This window comes from Sphaeramia orbicularis, chromosome 24 (assembly GCF_902148855.1).
Source record: "Sphaeramia orbicularis chromosome 24, fSphaOr1.1, whole genome shotgun sequence".
Classification (NCBI taxonomy): domain Eukaryota; kingdom Metazoa; phylum Chordata; class Actinopteri; order Kurtiformes; family Apogonidae; genus Sphaeramia; species Sphaeramia orbicularis.
In genome coordinates, this window is record NC_043979.1 from 3,043,418 (window position 1) to 3,069,916 (window position 26,499).

The 26,499-nt window shown below is 38.6% G+C and overlaps 2 protein-coding genes and 1 long non-coding RNA gene across 6 annotated transcripts in view; 1 reads left to right on the forward strand and 2 right to left on the reverse strand.

Annotated features, from left to right (window-relative positions):
• LOC115415293 (epoxide hydrolase 1-like) lies at positions 1–19,435 on the reverse strand. Of its 4 annotated transcripts, XM_030128813.1 has the most exons (10): positions 19,348–19,405; positions 13,689–13,923; positions 13,392–13,572; positions 12,870–13,088; positions 7,728–7,857; positions 6,357–6,571; positions 4,715–4,823; positions 4,436–4,558; positions 2,324–2,554; positions 1–283 (listed from the first exon to the last, which is right to left on the reverse strand). In XM_030128813.1, exons 2-9 carry the CDS (start codon positions 13,869–13,871, stop codon positions 2,341–2,343), a joined length of 1,374 nt encoding a protein of 457 aa, XP_029984673.1. In that variant the 5' UTR covers positions 13,872–13,923; positions 19,348–19,405; the 3' UTR covers positions 1–283; positions 2,324–2,340. The 4 variants fall into 4 exon arrangements, with proteins under 4 accessions (XP_029984673.1, XP_029984675.1, XP_029984672.1 ...); XM_030128815.1 differs by lacking the exon at positions 1–283 and having other exon boundaries at positions 1,518–2,554; positions 13,689–13,888; positions 19,348–19,435; XM_030128812.1 differs by lacking the exon at positions 1–283 and having other exon boundaries at positions 1,518–2,554.
• The window catches only part of LOC115415297 (uncharacterized), an 11,549-nt gene continuing 1,214 nt past the window's right edge, over positions 16,165–26,499 (forward strand). Inside the window, exons 1-2 of the long non-coding RNA XR_003934791.1 lie at positions 16,165–16,485; positions 19,299–19,302. This is a non-coding gene — a long non-coding RNA (uncharacterized LOC115415297). The remainder of the gene's footprint in view (positions 16,486–19,298; positions 19,303–26,499) is intronic.
• LOC115415295 (epoxide hydrolase 1-like) overlaps positions 25,227–26,499 on the reverse strand; it is a 27,402-nt gene continuing 26,129 nt past the window's right edge. Inside the window, exon 9 of the mRNA XM_030128817.1 lies at positions 25,227–26,238. Within this exon, the coding sequence (XP_029984677.1) occupies positions 26,025–26,238 (214 nt within the window). The 3' untranslated portion in view covers positions 25,227–26,024. The remainder of the gene's footprint in view (positions 26,239–26,499) is intronic.

The following is a 26,499-nucleotide window of genomic DNA, read 5'->3' on the forward strand; positions in this document are numbered from 1 at the left end:
CAAAATAAACAAGATAATATTACAATAAATGGTGATAAATCCCTTAAAAAATATTAAATATCGAGAAAAAACTAATTGGGAGCTGCCACAAAAGTAGCACTGGGTCTTTATGGGTTAAATAAATGTTCCTATAAAAGTATGAAACCATAGCTGGTAGCAGGCACAGGTCCAGGTTTGTATACTCACAAAACAGAAGCTGCTTTATTCACTCCAAACCACTTTATGGAAATAGTTTCTAGTCCAGCTCAGACACAAATGTTGCACCAGTGAATCCCTTTTAAGCCTTTAAAAAAAAAGAAAAAAAAAAAGACAAAATCCAGTTTAAATTTCACTCTTTTTACCAACTGAATATGTGGACTAAAAGGTAGAGAGTGAACTTTATCAGGGGAAAGTGCTTTACAATGCACTGACCAAAAGAACAGCTTAAACCAATAGATTTACATTGATAAGTCTTTATTTAAGTATAGCTTTAGGTAAATGTGGACTCGGGTCACTCCCTTTAAACAAACAAAAACAGATTTATGAGTGGACAAATATGAATGAGCACAGACATATTATAAATGTGTCAGAGGTAGAACAATAAAATCAGCTGATAACCTTAATCACAGAGATTCCAGTTTATCAGAAACTGTTTTTAAAGTCTCCTAAAGCCAGAGGCATTTACAACGTGGGCGGTTACAAGAGGTTCCAACTGGAATAAAACCTAGAGAGTGATTTGGCAAAACACAACTGTCAGAACAAATGGTCCAAATGGAAGGGGATCCACATGAGTATTTAAACCATGAACTGTACATGTGGTAAACCAGGGGTCCTGCAGGTTTCTACAAGTCACATTAAGACCTTTAAAGACCACTTAGAACAGGACTCTCAAACTCATTTTCTTTCAGGTTCCACATTCAGCCCGATTTGATCTCCAGTGGGCCGGACCAGTAAAATAATAGCATAATAACCTATAAATAATGACAACTCCAAATTTGTGTCTTTGTTTTAGTGCAAAAAAAACTCATTAAATTATGAAAATACTTACTTTTATAAACTATCCAAACAAAAAAGATGCGAATAACCTGAAAAAACTGAAATTTCTTAAGTAAAATAAGTGCAATTTTAACAATAATATGCTTCAACTTAATCATTTCTACATATTCATTATGGATCGGATCTACAAAGACACTAAACACTGAGGAACAGGTAGAAAATTGTTAGAATTGTGCTGAATTTTCTTTAGACATTTCAGGTTGTTCATATTTGTTCAGGTTATTCACATTTTACTGTTACAGGATAGTTTGTAAATGTAAATATTTTCATAATTTAATGTTATTTTTGCATGAAAACAAAGACAAAAATTTGAAGTTGTCATTATTTACAGGCATAATGTAATATTTTTTTCACATCAAACTGAGAAGAAAATATGTTTTGTAGGTTATTATATTATTATTTGACTGTAGATCATACTGGTCTATATGTGGAACCTGAACTAAAATGAGTTCCACAGCCTTGACTGTGGAATTTTTGCACTTGACAAATTCATCCCACGGGCTGCACTGGAACCTTTGGGGGGGCGCATTTGGCCCCCGGGCCGCATGTTTGAGACCAGTTCACCCCTTGGCCCTCCCCTTTGGCCCTTGCACTTGGCACTATCCTCTGAAACGGAGTTGCCTCCAATAACAAACTAAGGTTGAAATTTAGAATGTCAGAGTATTTCTATGAGTGAACTATAAAGGGTTAAAGAGGGAGGGGTGTCTAATCTATTCATGTATCACCTCAGTCTGTTTGCATGGATGAAAAAAAGAAAAGTTCCATTTCTGGTGAGTTGGTTCTGGAAGTGAACAACAATGAACTGAAACCATGAGCACCGCTGCTGTGGTTATTTAACATAGGTTATTTAGCATTTAGTATTTACCACTACTGGTTAAAAACTGTTTTCTTTTACAACATAAACAAATGCCAAGTGATGAGAACATAGGATGTAACACTGGAGCTAAATAAAAACGCTAAGCAAGTATCTAAGCAACTGTTAGTTGATAAACCAAGCAATTTCTGTCATGAAATTAAATAAACTGGACAAAAATTTAGATTTTTTATGTTTAAAGACAAATTTGCATTCTCTCCCACAGATGCATACCAACAAAGCTAAATCATGAATTGCCCTGACACCTACATTTTCTTCATACTTCTCCACCACCAAAACAATGTTTGCTATTTACCGTTAGTCAGGGACAGAACAGTAAAATGTTAATTACAGCCAGCAGGACAGCATTAATGGATAAACGTGATTTCCTTCTTTTCTAATGAGTTAGCAGTTTCTCCTCCTACTCGTCGGTACCTCAGACACAGTGTCTTCTACTGTGTCTTCGTCTTCTTCTCCACTGTCCTCACAAACTTGTGGATGTCCTCAGCCAACAGCTGAGGCTCTTCCATGGCTGCGAAGTGGCCACCCCGAGCCATGAGTGTGTAGGACACCAGGTTATGGTACTTCTGTTGGACCCACAGCTTCGGCATGTGCATCACCTCATTGGGGAAGCAGGCGAACCCGGTGGGAACGACCACTGGAATTCTGGGAAACAGAAGATGGTGTGTTTTTATCAGAACTGAGGACGAGGATTCATACTAAAATCCTGAAATTCCTAACCCAAGAGTTGAAATCTAAAATATGTAAGAAAAGTTTGGTAGGCAAACCCTTTAAGAATAGAATAGAATAGAATAGAATAGAATAGAATAGAATAGAATAGAATAGAATAGACCTTTATTGTCTCTTCTATTCAGCAAAAACACTTTGTGCAAAAAAAGACTAAAAATATCACACAAAGTACTATAGTAAATGTAGGCATGTGCAGAAAGGTACAGGATAAAATATAAAATGTACACATACTACTAAAGTACTATTAAAACTACTGAAATATACACAATCTAATTCTATACTACAGAGGAGAAATATGTACAACAAATAAGAATATATACAGGTAATATAGGATATATATGGGTAATATAGGATATAGGATATATACAAGTAATATAAGATATACTATACTGGTAATATAGGATATATATAGGTAATATATAGAACATATACAGGTAATTTAGGATATATACAGGTAATATAAGATATACTATACAGGTAATATAAGATATATACAGGTAATATAAGATATACTATACAGGTAATATAGGATATATACAGGTAGTATATGATATATATGGGTAATATAAGATATACTATACAGGAAATATAGGATATATACAGGTAATATAGGATGTATACAGGCAATATAGCAGTGGTTCTTAACCTTGCTGGAGGTACTGAACCCCACCAGTTTCATATGCGCATTCACCGAACCCTTCTTCATTAAAAAACAAAATGTGATTTTTTTCAAATTCAAGACACAGGTATATGTTTTACTGGTGCACAAAATGAACCGTGCATTAACATCACTGTGCTCAAAGAAAAAACCAATACAGTGCATGAACTCACAACAAATTCCATACCTTTTCACAAAGACATGACCTTTTTTAATACTACCACACTGAAATGGTTTTCATTTTTAACCTTGTGATCACCTGCAGCCAGTGATGGCCAAGCAGGGCGTGTCATCACCAATCAGATGGAGGCCGTCAGGTCAACCCGGTGTTCGTTTCATCTCGCTCCGAACTTTCCGAACCATGCAATTTTGACATAAAAAAAGATAATTGCATGTAGTGTATAAAAAAGTTCTCGTTATCCTCCTTCAGTATTTTTGTGATCGTTGTTTTATTACGGCACTAGCTCGGCTTTAGCGTAATACGATTTCTCCATCCGCGACGGTGCGTCGGTTGTCACATGATTGTAACTGACCAATGCGGTGACCTAAAAATGTAAACAAACGCTACACATGGCTGCCTCTGTGGTTAACAGGAAGTAGCAAAAGTCATAACAACGTTGTGGAAAATACTCAAATAATTCATCATCAGACGAGTGGAAGGGATTATAAATACTTCCGGATGTGTTGTAGTGCTATAAGCAACAACAATACACCACGTATATTGGATGTCAATCAGAGAAAGAGTCTCCGAAGCCGTTTGTTTACATACACAGACCTAGCCCGACACACACACCCGACTAATGAGTCCAGTGTGTGTCTTGACCTCCGCCGAGCCCCTGAGACTGACTCACCGAACCCCTAGGGTTCGATCGAACCCAGGTTAAGAACCACTGCAATATAGGATACATACAGGTAATATGGGATATACTACACAGGTAATATGTAGGATATATACAGGTAATATAGGATATATACAGATAATATAGGATATATACAGATAATATAGGATATATACAGATAATATAGGATATATACAGGTAATATGGGATATACTACACAGGTAATATAGGATATATACAAGGTAAGATTAAGAAAACCAAGTGCATGTGTTGTGACTTAACACTGTGTCTGTCATTTACTTAGTGTGGGGCGGGGCCAGGCCGTGGCCTACGTTCTCTTTGTAGAACCTCATGGAGGAGACGATACAACCAGACGTCCAGTAGATCATGATGTTCGTCAGCAGGTCGTCAAGAGAGAACTTCCTAAAAGACAAGGTTAGTGAGACTGAAGCTGTAACGAGGAGCTTTAGGATCCACTGTACATTCACTGTAAACTCTGAGTTCAGAATAAAAACAGCCTTATAATGTGTTTACATATGACATAACACAGAGTAAAGCAATGAAAACTGTGTGTTTGACCTGGTGAGTCCTCCGTCCTCCAGGTTCCTGAAGTCAAAGTTTGTCGCTGTGGAGAACTTCTCCAGAATGTAGGCAGCCAGACCCACTGGAGAATCATTCAGCCCCCGACCTGACAGCGTCCCAACCACAGATAATAATGCAGAGTACTTCAGAAAGGTGTGTTTGTTTACACAGTTCAATTTATTTCTTTGTATGTTTGTTAAAAGTTTAGCAGCAAAACTACTGGTTGAATGGGCTTTATGCACAGCCCACTACTTCCTGAACTTAAAGCAGCTCCTTTGTTTCCTGTCTTTCATTATTGGACACAATGATTAATCCAGGTGTGTCTGCTATTTTCTGTTGTGACTACTGTGGTCACACACACCTGCATTAATCATTGTGTCCAATAATGAGAGACAGGAAACAAAGGAGCTGCTTTAAGTTCAGGAAGTAGTGGGCTGTGCATAGAGCCCATTCATACTAAACTGGGTTTATAGATCGCCAGTGACCCAGAATAGATGTGATTACATTCTGGGAAGAGTAGGTTAAAGTTCATTTTTTAAAATTTTTAAAATATTTTTTTTTACCCATTTACTTATACTGGACCAAATTTGTCTACGCTGACATCAGCACACATATAGACATGATGACATCAGCTGGATCAATGTCAAAATAAGCTACAATACATGTGAGGGGTGGGGTTTGTTGCACCTGGAACCACTTGTTTCTTGTCATTTCATTCCAGTCTACAAACAGAGGTTGAAGTGCAAAAAAAACAAAAAAAAATGTGGTGCCAGGTACAACAAACCCCGCCCCTCGAATGTACTGTAGCTTAGTTTGGCATCAATCCAGCTGATGTCATCATGTCTATCTGAGTGCTAATGTCAGCATAGCAATTGCCTCTATGTATGGGCCAAGTCTGAAGTAAATTGAAGCAAAATTGATGTTTTTATAGACAGGAAATTTCACCCACTATAAGTAAATGGGAGAAAAAAAGATGAAAAAAATTCATTAAAAATTTGAACTTTGACCTACTTTTCCCACAATGCAATCACATCTATTCTTGGTCACTGGCAATCTATAAACCAAACTTGGTATGAATTTAACCAATAGTTTTGCTGCTACAGACATTTGAAATTTCACCCATTATAAGTAAATGAGTCTGGTTTTGACCAACTCTATATATAAAGTGTCATGTGATAACTTTTTTGTGATCTGGCGCTATATAAATAAAATTTGATTGGTTGAGTGATTTAATTGGTTTTCCCCTGTAAGTCGCTTTGGAAAAAAGCATCTGCCAAATGCATAAACATAAACAGAAGCATAAATGGGAGAAAAAAAGATTTTAAAAATTTCTAAAAAATTTGAACTTTGACCTTCGTTTACCAAAATGTAATGAGATCTATTCTGGGTCACTGGTAATCTATAAACCATATTTGGTATGAATTCAATCAACAGTTTTGCTGCTAGAGCGTTAACAATCAAACAAACCCAACCAAAAACAATAACTACTGATTACTTTGATCATTTAAAGATTTCTGGAGATGATATAGTTGTGATCTTAAAGTGTCAGATTAAATGACAAAAGTGAAATATTTGATCTGAGCAGACTTTGGTTAACAGAGTAACCGATCCTTTTAACAGATGTCCGTTCAGTTCTTACCGGCTGTGTCAGGCTTTGTGGCCTGGATGTGCATGTATCCAGACTCTTTGATGGACTCCACCACCAGTTTGTCCATAAAGGGGTAGAGTCTCTGAATGTCCAGGTCAGTGAAGCCGAACGGTTTGGGGAAGTGACGGCCGAACATGATGGATAAAGTCACGATCAGTCCTCCCATCGTTACCGATGCAAAATTCAAATGTAAGCCTGTAACCATCCTGAAAAGTGTAACAAAAAGCATCAAAACCACAATACGGTCATTTTAATACATACAGTAAAGTATTAATTTCATCATGTTTGTAGCTGCCATTGAAATATGTGTCTGTTCATTTAAATATTTAATATGTATGTACTTTTTTTGTTTGGTTATGCACTTTGCACCTACAGGGTGGGGAAGCAAAATTTACAATATTTTGAGGCAGGGATTGAAAGACAGTGTATGACCAATTAGTTTATTGAAAGTCATGAGAATTTATTTGCCACAAGAAAATTTCCATAATAGAAAATGTTTTTATTCTATGTGTCCTCCTTCTTTCTCAATAACTGCCTTCACACGCTTCCTGAAACTTGCGCAAGTGTTCCTCAAATATTCGGGTGACAACTTCTCCCATTCTTCTTTAATAGTATCTTTAAGAAAGGCCACATTACTGTGTGATGTTCTATTGGTAGCATGTTCTAAAACGCCCCAAATAACAGAATCCAGAGGGTTTAGATCTGGGCTAGAAGGCGGACATAAACATAATTCCCAAAAATTGCTCAAGTTGGATTTGTTGCTGTTGTCAACAAGTGTTTTGGTGTTCTTGTGTAAGATTTTAACTTCAAATCATATTTTACTGCATTTCTAACGGTCTTGTTGTCTACCTCAAGTTCAATTGCCATTTTTCTCATGGATTTGGTTGGATCCTTTAGGATTTTGGATTTGAGAGCTTTAATAAAAGCTTTGGTACGTTTTTTGTTGCTTCCTCCGCTTCCAGACTTTCTCGTAATAGTTTTGCTCATAGTCATTCTTTAGAGACCATCTGACAGGTTAGTGCTGCTAAATGACCCACATTTTTACTTTTAAATTATTTTTTGCTTTAGTTGGACCATAAGGGATTATCCAAAACAAGGAGCTACTTTATATTAAAATAAATGTGGGAATGGCAATCAGTTAGTTCGCTCTCTGACGGGACATTACTGTGTTTTGACCCTCTGATATATGTTGTGTCATATGTTATTTCAGTTTTTCACGGTGGTTTGGTGTTTGAAAGCTGAGAAATAAACCAAAACACTCATCAACCGTCAGTCGGAGTGTGGCTTTCTTCTCTAGCCAGAACTGAAGGTTTAGGAGCAGCTCCAGTGTTCATCTATGAGTCACTTGTGTTTGCGTCTTACTTGGGCTCCAGCTGAGCCATGTTGGTGGTGACCTGCCAGCCCCAGTCTCCTCCCTGAGCGTAGAAGTGCTGGAAGCCAAGACGCTTCATCAGTTTGATGAAGATACGAGCTGCACAGACTGTATCAAAACCTGTTCACACAGACGAACAAAGAGACACAGGAAGTAGGTTTGGAGTGTTATGTCTTTCAACAGCAGAGTGTCAGTAGACTTAAACTGCATATGTCACATTTCCTTAACCTAAGGAAGCAAGAAAAATGTTTCAGGTTATTTCACTCTGATCTACAATAATTATAGTCCATGTAGTGGTTAAAAGCTGCGCCATGGAGCTAGCCCCCATACTACACTCACTCTTGTGCCAATCATACCGGACTGCCACAATACCCACACTATGGAAAACTGCAACCATAATCCCAATACCGAAAAAACCCAGACCCACAGAACTCAACCACTACCGCCCCATAGCCCTCACGTCCATAATAATGAAGTGCCTGGAGAAACTACTGCTGAACATCATCCTTCCACTTGTCACCCCACACCTGGACCCCCTCCAATTTGCCTATAAGGCTAAAAGAGGCACTGAAGACGCTGTGGCCTGCCTGCTGCACCTCCTCCTCCAGCACCTGGACTCCCCAGGCAACTTTGCCAGGATCCTCTTGTGGACTTCAGTTCCGCCTTCAACTCCCTGCAGAAGCATCTACTGATCCAGAAACTACATCATCTCAACATCCCCCCTCAGCTGATCCATCTCACCCATAACTTCCTCACCGACAGACTGCAAGCAGTAAGGGTGGGCTCAACCACATCCCCTGTACTCACCATCAACACCGGGGTCCCACAGGGATGTGTGTTGAGCCCTTTCCTGTATGTACTTTACACCAATGACTGCCGCAGCATCTCACTCGCCACAACATACCTAAAATACTCAGACCACACAGCCATCCTTGCACTTCTCTCCGACAATCAATCCACTCTGGAGTACCACAACACAGTCACCCACTTCACCAAGCTATGCACAGACAGTTATCTGGAGATCAATGTCAACAAGACCAAGGAACTATGGTTTAACCCCCCCTCACCCCAGGATCCCATTATCATAAACACACAAACAGTTGAGTCAGTTGACACCTTCAAATATCTAGGAATAACTCTGGACAATAAACTCACCTTCGATCAGCACACCACAGACATTCAAAAAAAGAGCCAACAAAGACTGTCAGCCATCCGCAAACTTAAAGGATTACATGTTGCACCCCACCTCCTGTTGTCACTCTACAAAAGTATCATCCAACCCATCCTCCTGTACTGCTCCACATGTTTTTACACCATGCTTTCCATCACTAACCGAGCCAAATTCACACGTATCACAAATACAGCTGCTAAAATCATCGGCCTCCCCACACCCAATCTCACAGAACTAAATAACAGATCCATCACCCGAATGGCAAACACAATAGTCCAGGAGATCAGGCACCCATTACACCGCTACTTCATCCCACTACCCTCAAGACGCAGGTACAGGACATTAAAATTCAGGAGGGCCCGTCTTGGGAAAAGCCTGATCCCCGCAGCCATAGCCGCCCTAAACACCAGGCCCCGCTGACAGGCTGACCAGTCTACAACTGTCACTCCATCAATGTCTCTTTTCGTTATGTCTGCCCCTACTGTTGTTGTTGTTATCTGTGTTGTATAATGTTACTGTCTTTTTTCTTGTAATGTTATGTTATCTTTTTCTTGTATGTTATGTAATGTCTTTTTCTTGTAATGTTTCAGTCAGTGAAGACGAATTTCCCCACGGGGACCAATAAATTAAATCAAATCAAATCAGTAGACAGTAATTCTCTGGGTGTTTGGTCATTTATCCATCTGTAATTTCCCAGTTAAGTACATCTATACTCAGTGCCAATGAAAACACAACACTTGAATGTGTTGTATTGTTCCTGAGCTGCATCAGTACGTTTACGTTTCACCTGTATAAGATAATCTCAGACAATTTCTTAACAACCTGAGACGGGTTGAGCTATTGTCACGCTTGAATGAACTTGAATGTCTCCATTCATAAGACTTGTTTTTCTCATCGCTCAGCAATGAACTGCTCAACTTAAGGAATTGTGGTCAGTTCAGGAGTGGTCATGTTCTGTATATAAAGGCAAACTGAAAAGCAGGAAAATCATTTGCAATAACTCAGCGATGCCTAGACTGACACGTGACCACAGATGCCATGCTATGGGGCTCCTGGAGGCCGGAATCTCTGCTCGGCAGGTGGCATGCAATGTGTCCGCCATAGTCAGGATGCAACAGAGGCATGAAGAAACTGGTTAAACTGCAGACAGACCTGGACGAGCACGTGTGACCACGCCACAGCAGGATGGCTACATTGAGCTGCAGCACCTCCAGGACCGCTGTGTGACTTTTGGTTTTGGGGGTCCTTGAGTTTCTTTCTTTATCCTTATTTTTTGTCAACAAATTTGGATGTGATTTTTTATTTTTACTGTATAGAAATGGCCTATGATTAATTCCAAAGAGCTGATGGAATAAAAATCCTCATCGATTTAAAAAAAATATAAGAATCTTCAAGTGTTGCACTTTCATTGGCACTGAGTCTATCTATCTATCTATCTATCTATCTATCTATCTATCTATCTATCTATCTATCTATCTATCTATCTATCTATCTATCTATCTATCTATCTATCTATCTATCCACTGCCTCATCTCTTTCAAAAAGTCTCAGATTTGAAGATATTAAAGGAAATGGCAAAAAAAATAAAAAATAAAAAAGCATTCCAAATTTTGCAGAATGTTTTTGTTCACTTACCTGAGTTTTTTTTTTTTTTTTTTTTTTATAAACAGTAAATGTGCATGAGGGAAAGTCAATGCATATTTTCTGATCAATTCTGATGTGGCAGACATTAAACCCAAGTAACTGATTAGCTGACTGATCACTCATTGAGCATTAGCATCTCTGACAGTGTGAAAACATGGCCTATAAGCAGTGTTTTTCAACCTTGGGGTCGGGACCCCTCGTAGGGTCGCCTGGAATTCAAATGGGGTCGCCTGAAATTTATAGTAATTGATAAAAAAAAAAAAAAAAAAAAAAACTTACTAATTAAAATATGTGTCGAGTTGAGAGAGACAATCACAATCCATATAAGTCATGACAAACTGTGAGTGTGAAACTGCAGCACTGTGGTTCTGTTTATCTGTGGTTCTGTTTATCTGTGGTTCTGTTTATCTGTCAAATGTTCACTGTGGTCAGTTTCAGATGCTGCAGCTCTTTCATAATTCATAGTTTCAGTTCTTGTTTGTTCAGTATTAATCACAGCTGGACTGACTGTAAATATTTTGACCAAGGAAAATCCAAGTCTCCCTTTGTGCAGTCATCTACACCTGGATTTACTGCCTCCGTCCACAATAATATACATTATATAGACTAAATGTCATCTAAAATTAATGTTTATTTGCAAAATAGCGTAGCAAACTATTACATGATCAGAAAAAAATTAAATAAATTAATTCAGACATTTAAAAAGTCTTTGTTTTAAATGTCTGGGGTTGCCAGAAGTTTGTGATGTTAAAATGGGGTCACGAGCCAAAAAAGGTTGGAAACCATTGGCCTATAGTGTCAGATGATGAGACATTACCAGTTTGGATGGCTGTAAGTTATTCACTGTTTATACAATTGGAAAAATTCCAGCAGTTTCTGAAACCTGAGACATTGCGCTTTATAGGCTTTATTGGGTAATTACGGTAATTTCACTCATGCCTGTACTAGAAGCTGGAGAAGAAGCCGTTTTTAGCAGAATTATAACATGCAGTATATTGTAAATGAGTGCTAGATTTTGAAAGATCTGGAAAAAAAAGCACTCTGGAAAAATGGGCAAACGGACTCAGTCATTTCCTAACCTTTTATTTAGTCAAAATAAGAAAAAAAAGCCCAGGTGGATCATTTGGATCATTTTAGGCTTAGGATTTAAGGGGTTAATGTAGAATTTTCAAATACACTGAGTAAAACTATAAACGCCCCATGTACAGAACTTGTGTAACATGAAACGCACGGCCTAAAATGAGCTCATGATGTCTTATAATTGTAAAACATGAAGATGAACAGAACACAATGTGTCGCTCTACGGGAGGCCGTTGGTGGACACACAACATATTAAGTGGTGATTTGTTTCAACCGTGTCCACATGAATGTCCCTGAATGCCACACAACGGACACTAATAGATTGTGCGACATCTAATTCTATTAAAAATATAAAGTGTCGCATGGGGCGGTTACATTTTTGTTCAGTGTATATTATAGATCAGGGGTCTCAAACATGCGGCCCGGGGGCCAAATACAGCCCACCAAAGGTTCCAAACCGGCCCGTGAGATGAATTTGCAAAGTGCAAAAATTCCACAGTCAAGGCTGTGGAACTCATTTTAGTTCAGGTTCCACATACAGACCAATCTGATCTACAGTCAAATAATAACAGCAGAAGAACCTACAAAAAAGAATGACTTTATATTTTCATCTTTGTTTGGTGTGGAAAAAATTGCTAATATTACACTATGCCTATAAATAATGACAACTTCAAATTTTTCTTTGTTTTAGTGCAAAAAATAGCATTAAATTATGAAAATATTTACATTTACAAACTATCCTGTAACAATAAAATGTGAATAACCTGAACAAATATGAACAACCTGAAATGTCTAAAGAAAATTAAGCATAATTTTAACAATTTTCTGCCTGTTCCTCAGTGTTTAGTGTCTTTGTAGATCCAATCCATAATGAACGTTGCGTAAATGATAAGTTGAGGCATAATATTGTTAAAACTGCACTGATTTTTCATAAGAAATTTCAGTTTTTTTCAGGTTATACACATCTTTTTTGTTATAAAAGTAAGGATTTTCATAATTGAATGGGGGGGTTTTGCACTAAAACAAAGACAAAAATTCGGAGTTGTCATTATTTATAGGTTATTATGCTATTATTTTCCTGGTCTGGCCCACTGGAGATCAAATCAGGCTGAAAGTGGAACTTGAAAGAAAATGAGTTTGAGAGCCCTGTTATAGATGTTTTGTAAACCCATACATCATCATGTACATACTTGCACATGTTTTCCTCATATTTGGGCTCCAGACGTCCCAGACCTACCTTTCTTATGTGGTGCTTCAGAAAAGCCGTATCCAGGTATGGAGGGACAGACCACCTCAAACACACAGTCACCTGGATCTGATGGTTCTGTCAGCAGAGGGATGATCCCAAAGAACTCATAGAAGGATCCAGGCCAACCATGAACCATGATCAGAGGGATCACTGCAGACCCCTGTGGGACCCTCTGGGGTTTGATGTGCATATAGTGGACATCAATGCCTGACAGGGATCAAATATGACAGATCAGAATGATGTAATATGTATATGTAAATAATATAGAATCACAATGTAAATATGGAAATAATATTGGATTTTAATTCTAATTCTATGTTTACATAAAAACATTTCTTATTTTTCTCTTTATATTTCATTTTTCACTTGTTTGTTGTCTTTTTCTCTGCACTTGCTTGTTGTATGTTGCTGCTGTTAACTGTGAGATTTCCCCACAGTGGGATAAATAAAGTCACATTTTATCTTATCTTATCATCAGTAGAGTATATTCCAGAGCTGCAGCTTCTTCACCTTCTATGTTGGTTTTAAAATGAGGATACTGGTTGAGTTTGTCCACTTGTTTCCTCCAGTCAAAGTCATTTCTCCAGTAGGACACCACCTTCTGCAGGCACTGGGAGTTGAAACCATAATGAAACTGACTGTCCTCCAGTGACGCCACAGGTCGAGTCTGGTCTATCCTTCTGTAGAGGTCCTGACAGATTAAAAAAAAAAAAAGGACACATATGTTTGTGTGTTACCAGTTACCTCTACTGATGTCTGTGCTCTGCTGTTTTATCGACATCACAGTTAATAAAGTGGAAATCTGACCTCCAGTTCTTCATCACTGGTGGAGATTTTAAAGGGTCGTACTGAGATGTCCTCCTCTCCATCGGGGGGCGCTCCAACCCCCCACCAGCCATCTTTGGTCTTCAGGACCTGGCTCCTGCGCTTCTGAACCAGGAAGTAGATCACTCCTCCTATCACTATGGCAACCAGCACCTCTGTAAACATGGTGCCGAGTGTCTGAACCGGGATGAGTGGAAGGACAAACAGTGGACAGGAGCTGGAATGAGACAGATGGACGAGGAAAAGATGTCTGACAAATGACACATTTAACAGAACATGACCGCCTAATTTAGGACCCACTGACCAGAGACCCTTTAATTTGGACCATGTGACAAACTTATTCTCATTATTAGTCTGACCTTAAGGATATTATTGGGGAATATTTACTTGTATTAGTGACAGTAAGAGACAGACTGGTAAAGGGTCAGAAAGGTAAAGGGTCAGACTGGTAAAGGGTCAGACAGGTATAGGGTCAGACAGGTAAAGGGTCAGACTGGTAAGGGGTCAGACTGGTAAAGGGTCAGACTGGTAAAGGGTCAGACTGGTAAAGGGTCAGACAGGTATAGGGTCAGACAGGTAAAGGGTCAGACTGGTAAGGGGTCAGACAGGTAAAGGGTCAGACAGGTAAGACCCTGGCCTATGTGGTCCATGGTCTACCATGAACCCCTGAATCCTCTCTGAGGATCATTATTGTTTATAGACCTGTCCGTGTATCAGATGTCCCTGGCTTTGAGTCAGTGCACGAACAAAAACCAATTCAGAACAAAACTGTAAAAATGACCAATTCAACAACAGCAGAGACCAGAACAGTGGTTCTTAACCTTGCTGGAGGTACTGAACCCCACCAGTTTCATATGCGCATTCACCGAACCCTTCTTCATTAAAAAACAAAATGTGATTTTTTTCAAATTCAAGACACAGGCATATGTTTTACTGGTGCACAAAATGAACCGTGCATTAACATCACTGTGTTCAAAGAAAAAAACAATACAGTGCATGAACTCACAACAAATTCCATACCTTTTCACAAAGACATGACCTTTTTTAATACTACCACACTGAAATGGTTTTCATTTTTAACCTTGTGATCACCTGCAGCCAGTGATGGCCAAGCAGGGCGTGTCATCACCAATCAGATGGAGGCCGTCAGGTCAACCCGGTGTTCGTTTCATCTCGCTCCGAACTTTCCGAACCATGCAATTTTGACATAAAAAAAGATAATTGCATGTAGTGTATAAAAAAAGTTCTCGTTATCCTCCTTCAGTATTTTTGTGATCGTTGTTTTATTACGGCACTAGCTCGGCTTTAGCGTAATACAATTTCTCCATCCGCGACGGTGTGTTGGTTGTCACATGATTGTAACTGACCAGTGCGGTGACCTAAAAATGTAAACAAACGCTACACATGGCTGCCTCTGTGGTTAACAGGAAGTAGCAAAAGTCATAACAACGTTGTGGAAAATACTCAAATAATTCATCATCAGACGAGTGGAAGGGATTATAAACACTTCCGGATGTGTTGTAGTGCTATAAGCAACAACAATACACCACGTATATTGGATGTCAATCAGAGAAAGAGTCTCCGAAGCCGTTTGTTTACATACACAGACCTAGCCCGACACACACACCCGACTAATGAGTCCAGTGTGTGTCTTGACCTCCGCCGAACCCCTGAGACTGACTCACCGAACCCCTAGGGTTCGATCGAACCCAGGTTAAGAACCACTGGACCAGAATGAGAAAACAGAACTTAACCTAATAAAGCACCACTGGGTTCAAGCAGCTGGGTCATTCCATGTCAAATTACCCAAAAAAAAAGACATTTTAAACCCCACCTCCTCCAAATTCAATGAAAATTGGTTTATAGGTAAATCCTAGCCAGAAAAGCCAAATTTTCAAATTTTAGCAAAATCGCACCAACGGTTTTTGAGATATCACCATTTCTTTTTTTTTTTTTTACTTTTTCACGAAAAAGGGCATGGCCGCCAAATTTTAAAGTGCTGTATCTCGGCAACCAGTGGTCCGATTTTCAAAAATAAAGTATATTTGTGAAGGGGAGACCATAAGGAATCTAAGTACATCATTACTTTTATCTTTTAAGTGATATATCTCATCATGACCTTTTGACCTATATTTTGACCTTGAAATTGACAATTTGGGACAAATGACCCCGCGACGACTTTTCCTGAAAATTGTAGCCCAACATGTTGCCTACAACATATAAAGAAATTGGAGAGGTAATATTTTTCATTTTGAAGCAATATCAATTAGAATGAGACATACTTGCCACTAAAATGATCATCCCTGTATTCTGTGTACATAAACCATGTATTATCCATGTACATCACATATTCACAAAGTCAAGAGAAGATATATGCCAATTATCAGTCTTAATATGGAAAATCCAGTGTCTTTAGTCTTTTTATGTAATGACATGTCTATTCAGAGTCAAGAATCCATTTGTTGCATTCACTTGAAATCCTGAAAAGGTCATCTGAAGAGAGGCAATAGTTTCTAGTAGAGGAGGAGGTTAGGTACGGAGCAGTTATCACACATAGAATATCCGACTCTGGAATCCAACATTGGTCATCCCTTGATGGCCAATGGAAGGTTTTAGCAGGTCCAGATGGATGCATAAATTTGATGTGGTAGTCACCGAATTCCTCAGAAATTTCGTCAACTAGTCCGATCCACGGATGTTCATCGTACATACAGCAGACGAAATTCTGCTGTTTTATTTCCAAGGGAATTTGCATGACCCTGGGTGTACATGTTTCATTGTTGGCGTCTTGGATTTGTACCAAATCTGGAGGACTGTCCTGCTCAGAGAGGTTAAAGGCTTTAATCTGAGTGAGGGAGACAGGTACAAAACGATGATACTTTTACATTCTTTTCACATGATATCGGATGAAAAATTATACTTACATTTTGGAATGTCGAGAAAATCGAGAAAAGCATAAAAACGTATATCATGAAAATTCTCTTTGTCATGGCTAGGACATGCACAGTATGAACTGCAACTTAGCAATGCTGTGAACTGTCTGTGCACAAGGCCTATCTTTGTCAAAAAAGCTGTTGCCAAGTAAACTCCTATTATGTAACATCCTGCTGAGGAATAAACAAATATGTGATACAGGGAATTTTATTTGGGTGTAGTATAAACAAAGATTAATTGGATCATGAATTACTAAGGAAATGATGCAGCTTAACAACTTCCTGCATCAAAGAAATACAGACATGAAAGACAGTGTACAAGATTCACATTCTTGTGTATGATGTAATTTAGGGCAGACTCGAGGTCTGCAGTTAACAGACATCAAAGGCTGAGGGAAATTTAGTGGCAGACATATGGTCTGCAGTTTAAGTGGGTTAGGTCATGTGACCCCTGACTTGTATTCTAGATATTTTTGAATAAAGTTTCAGTTGAGAATAGCATGCACTACTGCAAGCAAGTGGTTTTGAGTTGTCTTGTTAGTAGTGTAGAGACAGAGAACATGTTAACCATGTGGTAAGCATATAATGTGTGAAATGTGTTGAATTGTGTGTACGGATGTACATAGAATGTACAGGAGTAGGACTTTTAGCTGTGGTAATGCACATTTCAAACTGATGCTGCTTCAAAATGAAAAATATTACCTCTCCAGTTTCTTCATATGTTGTAGGCAACATGTTGGGCTACAATTTTCAGGAAAAGTCGTCGCGGGGTCATTTGTCCCAAATTGTCAATTTCAAGGTCAAAATATAGGTCAAAAGGTCATGATGAGATATATCACTTAAAATATAAAACTAATGATGTATTTAGATTCCTTATGATCTCCCCTTCACAAATATACTTTATTTTTGAAAATCGGACCACTGGTTGCCGAGATACAGCACTTTAAAATTTGGCGGCCACGCCCTTTTTCGCGAAAAAGTGAAAAAAAGAAATGGCGATATCTCAAAAACCGTTGGTCCGATTTTGCTAAAATTTGGCTTTTCTGGCTAGGATTTACCTATAAACCAGTTTTCATTGAATTTGGAGGAGGTAGGGTTCAACTCATCGGGTGATCTGACATGGAATGACCCGATAGCTCTATTTACAAGTAACTCAGTACAGAAGTGTCCACAGAAGTAAACAGAATGCCATAATACAGTCTTTAAGGATGAGAAATAATGCATTTACTTCATGCATTTAAGACATAGTATATAACATTTAGAGGAATCGCTCCAGTTATTTGATGATGCAAAATCTCATTGTGGACACAGTCCATGGACCTGGCCTGAAGAGGGTACAAGAGCTGGACTGACCCTATGTCCTCTCCACAGGAATAACTGTTTTTTTTGTCCATTCAAATAATCATTTAATCAAATTCAGCTGGTTCTGGACTAAAGCACAAGTTTGTCATTTTCATACATTTCTGTTTCACATTTTTACTGCACATTTTGACACATTTTGCTTATTTAAATACTCGTTTAATCGACTGGAAGAAAACAATCGATAGATTGTTCGATTACAAAAATACTTGATAGTTTGAGCTCTCAGTAGCTCCCAGTGCTATGTGACAGGCCCCTGGAGGACCAGTGTGGACTTAAACAGGCTAATACATGCATGGGGACAGGACGGAGCCTTAAAGGGGCCACTGGACCCACAGTTAAAGGGACCACTGGACCCACAGTTAAAGGGACCACTGGACCCACAGTTAAAGGGACCACTGGACCCACAGTTAAAGGGACCACTGGACCCAAAGTTAAAGGGACCACTGGACCTACAGTTAAAGGGACCACTGGACCCACAGTTAAAGGGACCACTGGACCCACAGTTAAAGGGACCACTGGACTCAGAGTTAAAGGGACCACTGGACCCACAGTTAAAGGGACCACTGGACCCAAAGTTAAAGGGGCCACTGGACCCAAAGTTAAAGGGGCCACTGGACCCACAGTTAAAGGGACCACTGGACCCAAAGTTAAAGGGACCACTGGACCCAAAGTTAAAGGGGCCACTGGACCCGGAGTTAAAGGGACCACTGGACCCAAAGTTAAAGGGGCCACTGGACCCAAAGTTAAAGGGGCCACTGGACCCAGAGTTAAAGGGGCCACTGGACCCACAGTTAAAGGGGCCACTGGACCCAGAGTTAAAGGGGCCACTGGACCCAGAGTTCAACAACCTGTCAGAGTTTGCACCAGTCCAGTCCACACAAACAAAAAACAGCTGTTTGTTCAACAGGCTGACACTGTTCTGCATCAGTAAACCAGACTAAAACACAGACAAATAGAAAGACAAATGGAAACAGAATGTGGTAATAAACACTAGTGCAGGTCTTTAACACACTGTAGCTGTCATTAGGTTTTGCTAGCTGTTAGAGCTAACACATAAACCCTCAGTGTAGAGTTAGCAGGTCCACTACAACAGAAGGTAGTGTTAGCATGTCCACTAAAACATAAAATGTTAGCATGTGCATTAAAACATAAAATGTTAGCATGTCCACTCAAACAGAAGCAGGTCCACTAGTGGGTTCCACATTCTTTTCTCTGTTTCTACTCATCAGCTTCAGTTTAATGCACTTAAATGAATCGAACTAACTTCACTTGAACTTCTTCCACACAGTCACTGAAGTCCTGTTTAGACCCTACTCCACACAGGACCCCACTTCTAGCCCTTTTACCTGTTGTTGGTCCAGAGTCCAGACGTCCAGGTCCGTGTTGTGCCGAGTTCTGCTGCCCATCAGTGTGAGGCTGCGCCGTGGCGGGCGAGTGCACGTCCACACGGGAGCGCGCACACGGAAACTTCCACACTTAAAGGGATCTGCCTGGAGAAAAGTATTATAGACTGGAAGAGATGGATGAAGCCTGTATTTAAGGAAAACAGCCAATAAAGTTTAAAAAGAAAGAAAAAAAGAAAGAAAGAAAGAAAGAAAGAAAGAAAGAAAGAAAGAAAGAAAGAAAGAAAGAAAGAAAGAAAGAAAAATAAATAAACAAATGAAAACTCCATCACAGTCTGTACTTTTCTCCTCTTCTTTTCAGTTATGTAAATCATAGTGTGTAATGCTTTCTGTTAGTGCAGTGGTTCTTAACCTGGGTTCGATCGAACCCTAGGGGTTCGGTGAGTCAGTCTCAGGGGTTCGGTGGAGGTCAGCACACACACTGGACTCATTAGTCGGGTGTGTGTGTCGGGCTAGGTCTGTGTATGTAAACAAACGGCTTCGGAGACTCTTTCTCTGATTGACATCCAATATACGTGGTGTATTATTGTTGCTTATAGCACTACAACACATCCGGAAGTGTTTATAATCCCTTCCACTCGTCTGATGATGAATTATTTGAGTATTTTCCACAACGTTGTTATGACTTTTGCTACTTCCTGTTAACCACAGAGGCAGCCATGTGTAGCGTTTGTTTACATTTTTAGGTCACCGCATTGGTCAGTTACAATCACATGACAACCGACGCACCGTCGCGGATGGAGAAATCGTATTACGCTAAAGCCGAGCTAGTGCCGTAATAAAACAACGATCACAAAAATACTGAAGGAGGATAACGAGAACTTTTTTTATACACTACATGCAATTATCTTTTTTTATGTCAAAATTGCATGGTTCGGAAAGTTCGGAGCGAGATGAAACGAACACCGGGTTGACCTGACGGCCTCCATCTGATTGGTGATGACACGCCCTGCTTGGCCATCACTGGCTGCAGGTGATCACAAGGTTAAAAATGAAAACCATTTCAGTGTGGTAGTATTAAAAAAGGTCATGTCTTTGTGAAAAGGTATGGAATTTGTTGTGAGTTCATGCACTGTATTGGTTTTTTCTTTGAACACAGTGATGTTAATGCACGGTTCATTTTGTGCACCAGTAAAACATATACCTGTGTCTTGAATTTGAAAAAAATCACATTTTGTTTTTTAATGAAGAAGGGTTCGGTGAATGCGCATATGAAACTGGTGGGGTTCAGTACCTCCAGCAAGGTTAAGAACCACTGGTCTAAAGACAATGAAGCACAAGTTTAACAATTTTCTGCCTGTTCCTCAGTGTTTAGTGTCTTTGTAGATCCGATCCATAATGAATATGTAGGAATGATAAGTTGAGGCAAATTATTGTTAAAATTGTGCTTATTTGACTTAAGAAAATATGTTTTTTTCAGGTTATTCACATCTTTTTTGTTTGGATAGTTTATAAAAGTAAGTATTTTCATAATGAGTTTTTTTTTTTGCACTAAAACAAAGACATAAATTTGGAGTTGTCATTATTTATAGGTTATTATGCTATTATTTTACTGGTCCGGCCCACTGGAGATCAAATCGGGCTGAATGTGGAACCTGAAAGAAAATGAGTTTGAGAGTCCTGTTCTAAGTGGTCTTTAAAGGTCTTAATGTGACTTGTAGAAACCTGCAGGACCCCTGGTTTACCACATGTACAGTTCATGGTTTAAATACTCATGTGGATCCCCTTCCATTTGGACCATTTGTTCTGACAGTTGTGTTTTGCCAAATCACTCTCTAGGTTTTATTCCAGTTGGAACCTCTTGTAACCGCCCACGTTGTAAATGCCTCTGGCTTTAGGAGACTTTAAAAACAGTTTCTGATAAACTGGAATCTCTGTGATTAAGGTTATCAGCTGATTTTATTGTTCTACCTCTGACACATTTATAATATGTCTGTGCTCATTCATATTTGTCCACTCATAAATCTGTTTTTGTTTGTTTAAAGGGAGTGATCCGAGTCCACATTTACCTAAAGCTATACTTAAATAAAGACTTATCAATGTAAATCTATTGGTTTAAGCTGTTCTTTTGGTCAGTGCATTGTAAAGCACTTTGAATTGTCCTGTACATGTCTTGAATTGCCTTGCCTTGCCTATAATGGGTGTGTGTAGACTGAAGGTTCCTGAATGTAACCAAAGGTGTGCCTCAGGGATCGGCCTTTGGACCTCTGCTTTCATTCTCTATGAACCATCTAAATCATAATATTTCCAATGCAGACTTGTACTTGACACAGTGGTTTACTGCTCAACATCAGATGAATGCAGACTTTCTCCTGACTTCAACTTGCCTTTAACGTTGTCATTTTTGTAATTCTGGCAAAACAAAACTCATTCTGTTTTCCCCTGATAAAGTTCACTCTCTACCTTTTAGTCCATATATTCAGTTGGTAAAAAGAGTGAAATTTAAACTGGATTTTGTCTTTTTTTTTTTTTTTTTTTTTAAAGGCCCAAAAGGGATTCACTGGTGCAACATTTGTGTCTGAGCTGGACTAGAAACTATTTCCATAAAGTGGTTTGGAGTGAATAAAGCAGCTTCTGTTTTGTGAGTGTACAAACCTGGACCTGTGCCTGCTACCAGCTATGGTTTCATACTTTTATAGGAACATTTATTTAACCCATAAAGACCCAGTGCTACTTTTGTGGCAGCTCCCAATTAGTTTTTTCTCGATATTTAATATTTCTTAAGGGATTTATCACCATTTATTGTAATATTATCTTGTTTATTTTGCATTTTTCAGTGGAAATCATGTATTTTCCTGAATTTAATTCCCTGATCATGTAGATGTTCATAAAAGCTCAGATTAAAGTTAAGGGTTATTATATCAAAAACAGAGAAAACATGACTTTTTCCATCAAAGATATTATTAACTGAACATAAACCCAGTGTGTCCGTCCACTGTCATTGATCCAACTCCATGGGTTTTACTGGTGAATCAGTGTTGTAGACCAGGGGTTCCCAATAATTATAGATTAGATTTTTATATAGTGCTTTTCTATGAACTCATACTCAAAGCGCATACAGAGGATCCATTATTCAATTGCTCTCACATTCTCCCTCTGGTGGTGGTAAACTACATCTGTAGCCACAACTGCCCTGTCTTGCCCAAGGACACAACAGCACATGGACAGAGCGGGATTCAAACCGTCAACCCTTTGGTTACTGGACAACCAGCTCTACCAAATGAGCCAAGGCCGCCCCAAAACTTGTGACCTGGTGACCCCTATTATCCCTGAAGTGACTGAAACATTAAAAAAAAACGTGCACACAGGACTCATGCAATGATACTGTGGCATATTTGCTGCATTGCATTGTGGGTACTGGGTATTTTACTCATTGTGTTCTGTTTCATGTGCGGGGGGGGGGGGGGGGGGGGGGGTTTAATTTTTTTTAGGTAAATGTGTCTGTTTTGCCACACTTATTGGCCTTTTTATGTTTGTTTATTTTTATTAATGTGACACCATTAGTCAAACCTGTAAACTGAACAATGCTGAACCTGTTTGTCGCTGTTATGCTGCTGTTCATGCACCATTAATGAAAGTTTGGCTGATGTAAAGTAAAAAGCACTTCCTGTGTTTATTGAAATTCATAGAGCACATTTCCTTCCTTCGAAGTGTAAGTACAACAATAATGCCCTTAATCTGTCATACCTACCTCAGGGATTACTGAAAAAGATTTCTGAAAATCAACTTGCGACCTCTACTTTGAGAACCCCTGTTGTAGAAGATGATGGTGTTTCCACGGTAACTACAGAGCCTCTGAACGTCCAAACGGGTCATATCTGATGACCATGAAAAGATGAAGAACTGTATTTTGCACCAATTATTGACATGTATTGACAGGATTAGTTTAATCAACAAGTATTCAACAGTTTAGATCAGTAGATGGTTCTAGTCGATGGTGGATGTTTGGGTCTTTATGGGTTAAGATGCTGGAGATCAGTCAGCTCAGAGTTAAATGTTGACTATGCCAGAATTTATTCCAAAAACTGTTTCCATTTTCCAGGATGATCATCAACTCAAACCGTGAGACCATTACAATGTTGTGTCCAAAGATGATTCACCAAAACAATGTTGTTGTTTTTTACAAGTAATATGTATTGTACTGTATGCCAGTGTCTGATTTGTCACCAAATAAGATGATGTTGAGTACTTTAAAGGCAAATGCCGTGTACATCCCAATACATGTCATGTTTTACATATGTATAAGAATACTATAATGAGTGATTTGGAGCTTTAATCAGTACAGAATTACCATGAGCAGACTGATTTTAGACTGGTTTAATTAATCCATAATTGCTGCATGTGCATGAATTTACAAATATAACATGTACCATTTCTGCATTTAAATATGTGAAATAAAAAAAACCTACGTTACATACATATTATTGACTCGTGCACTTGAATTTTCATGTTTCCAACAATGTTCACATTCAGTTCACAGTTATTTGAGTCAGTGGTGCAGCCTTTATTTATTTGGTCACCTCTCAAAAACATCATACAGAATGTCCTTTATCAGTGTTTAATGTAAGCACACTAAAGGCTATTTTAGTAGAATGACAGAAAAGAAGGTAAATGTACATCGCATAAGAGTACTGTGAATAAAACTGGTCTTATTTTATCTGTAAACATCATTTCTGCTTGATTCGATTGGTTTTCGTCAGCAGTGGTGGTGAAAAGAACATCCATAATTGCACACTGATTCATAACATCATCAATTATTATTTTGTTTAATAGAGATTTAGCAACAGATATTACAGTAGAAAGTAAAGTATTTACATATTATGGTACTCTGTACATTCTACTGCATTTTATTGGTCAAAATTGTACCTTTATTCTCCAATACAACTTATGATATTTTGCAGGAGAACATTTGACATACTGGATAATAGAACAAGCATTTAAACTCCATCACAGTGATCAAGAATAAAGAAGTTGTTGACAACAGTTTTATTCTGTGACATACAGGAAGCACCATGAAATAGACATTTTTCCCTCTGAACTTCTCACATGCTTTTATTTTAATGAATGTTCAAATGAAAAATCATCCAATATGTCACCACAAAGTGAAAACAAAACTTTTTTTCCTCCATACTATTATCCATGTGATGACCCCTCAGATTTAGTCACTCAACAACCTTCAGCTCATGCAGAAACAACACTGATTTAGATTAGCGATTAGAGAGGTTATTGATCCTACAGTGGGGAAATTCAATAATCTAAGCAACATCTGAGTGAAGTGCAAGAAAAAATGTGCATGCATAAAAATTGTGCAGACGGCAAACAATAAAAAATAATAGTAAGTTATAAAGCTCTATAGACTATATTTATGTGTACAACAGTGGAATGTTGTAAACTGTTTACAATTTATTTTTTGTTGTGTATTTTTCACTTTAGCATTTAAGTGTGAACATGTAAAAGAGGGAAGAAAGAAAACATTTTATAGAAAAATTCGAAATATTACACTAGACATTTCAGGTTGTTCAGATTTGTTCAGGTTATTCACATTTTACTGTTACAGGATAGTTTGTAAATGTAAATATTTTCATAATTTAATGTTATTTTTGCATGAAAACAAAGACAAAAATTTGAAGTTGTCATTATTTACAGGCATAATGTAATATTTTTTTCACATCAAACTGAGAAGAAAATATGTTTTGTAGGTTATTATATTATTATTTGACTGTAGATCATACTGGTCTATATGTGGAACCTGAACTAAAATGAGTTCCACAGCCTTGACTGTGGAATTTTTGCACTTGACAAATTCATCCCACGGGCTGCACTGGAACCTTTGGGGGGCCGCATTTGGCCCCCGGGCCGCATGTTTGAGACCAGTTCACCCCTTGGCCCTCCCCTTTGGCCCTTGCACTTGGCACTATCCTCTGAAACGGAGTTGCCTCCAATAACAAACTAAGGTTGAAATTTAGAATGTCAGAGTATTTCTATGAGTGAACTATAAAGGGTTAAAGAGGGAGGGGTGTCTAATCTATTCATGTATCACCTCAGTCTGTTTGCATGGATGAAAAAAAGAAAAGTTCCATTTCTGGTGAGTTGGTTCTGGAAGTGAACAACAATGAACTGAAACCATGAGCACCGCTGCTGTGGTTATTTAACATAGGTTATTTAGCATTTAGTATTTACCACTACTGGTTAAAAACTGTTTTCTTTTACAACATAAACAAATGCCAAGTGATGAGAACATAGGATGTAACACTGGAGCTAAATAAAAACGCTAAGCAAGTATCTAAGCAACTGTTAGTTGATAAACCAAGCAATTTCTGTCATGAAATTAAATAAACTGGACAAAAATTTAGATTTTTTATGTTTAAAGACAAATTTGCATTCTCTCCCACAGATGCATACCAACAAAGCTAAATCATGAATTGCCCTGACACCTACATTTTCTTCATACTTCTCCACCACCAAAACAATGTTTGCTATTTACCGTTAGTCAGGGACAGAACAGTAAAATGTTAATTACAGCCAGCAGGACAGCATTAATGGATAAACGTGATTTCCTTCTTTTCTAATGAGTTAGCAGTTTCTCCTCCTACTCGTCGGTACCTCAGACACAGTGTCTTCTACTGTGTCTTCGTCTTCTTCTCCACTGTCCTCACAAACTTGTGGATGTCCTCAGCCAACAGCTGAGGCTCTTCCATGGCTGCGAAGTGGCCACCCCGAGCCATGAGTGTGTAGGACACCAGGTTATGGTACTTCTGTTGGACCCACAGCTTCGGCATGGGCATCACCTCATTGGGGAAGCAGGCGAACCCGGTGGGAACGACCACTGGAATTCTGGGAAACAGAAGATGGTGTGTTTTTATCAGAACTGAGGACGAGGATTCATACTAAAATCCTGAAATTCCTAACCCAAGAGTTGAAATCTAAAATATGTAAGAAAAGTTTGGTAGGCAAACCCTTTAAGAATAGAATAGAATAGAATAGAATAGAATAGAATAGAATAGAATAGAATAGAATAGAATAGAATAGAATAGATCTTTATTGTCTCTTCTATTCAGCAAAAACACTTTGTGCAAAAAAAGACCATAAAAATAT

Bases quoted from the DNA above. Each gene is read 5' to 3' on its own strand.
- LOC115415293 (XM_030128813.1), bottom strand. From the start codon at position 13,871: ATGTTTACAGAGGTGCTGGTTGCCATAGTGATAGGAGGAGTGATCTAC. The intron at 13,089-13,391 runs GTGAAGAAGCTG...GATCCCTGTCAG, and splicing joins TTTTAAAACCAACATAGAAG to GCATTGATGTCCACTATATG. The intron at 7,858-12,869 runs GTAGGTCTGGGA...CTGTGTGAACAG, and splicing joins TGAAGCACCACATAAGAAAG to GTTTTGATACAGTCTGTGCA.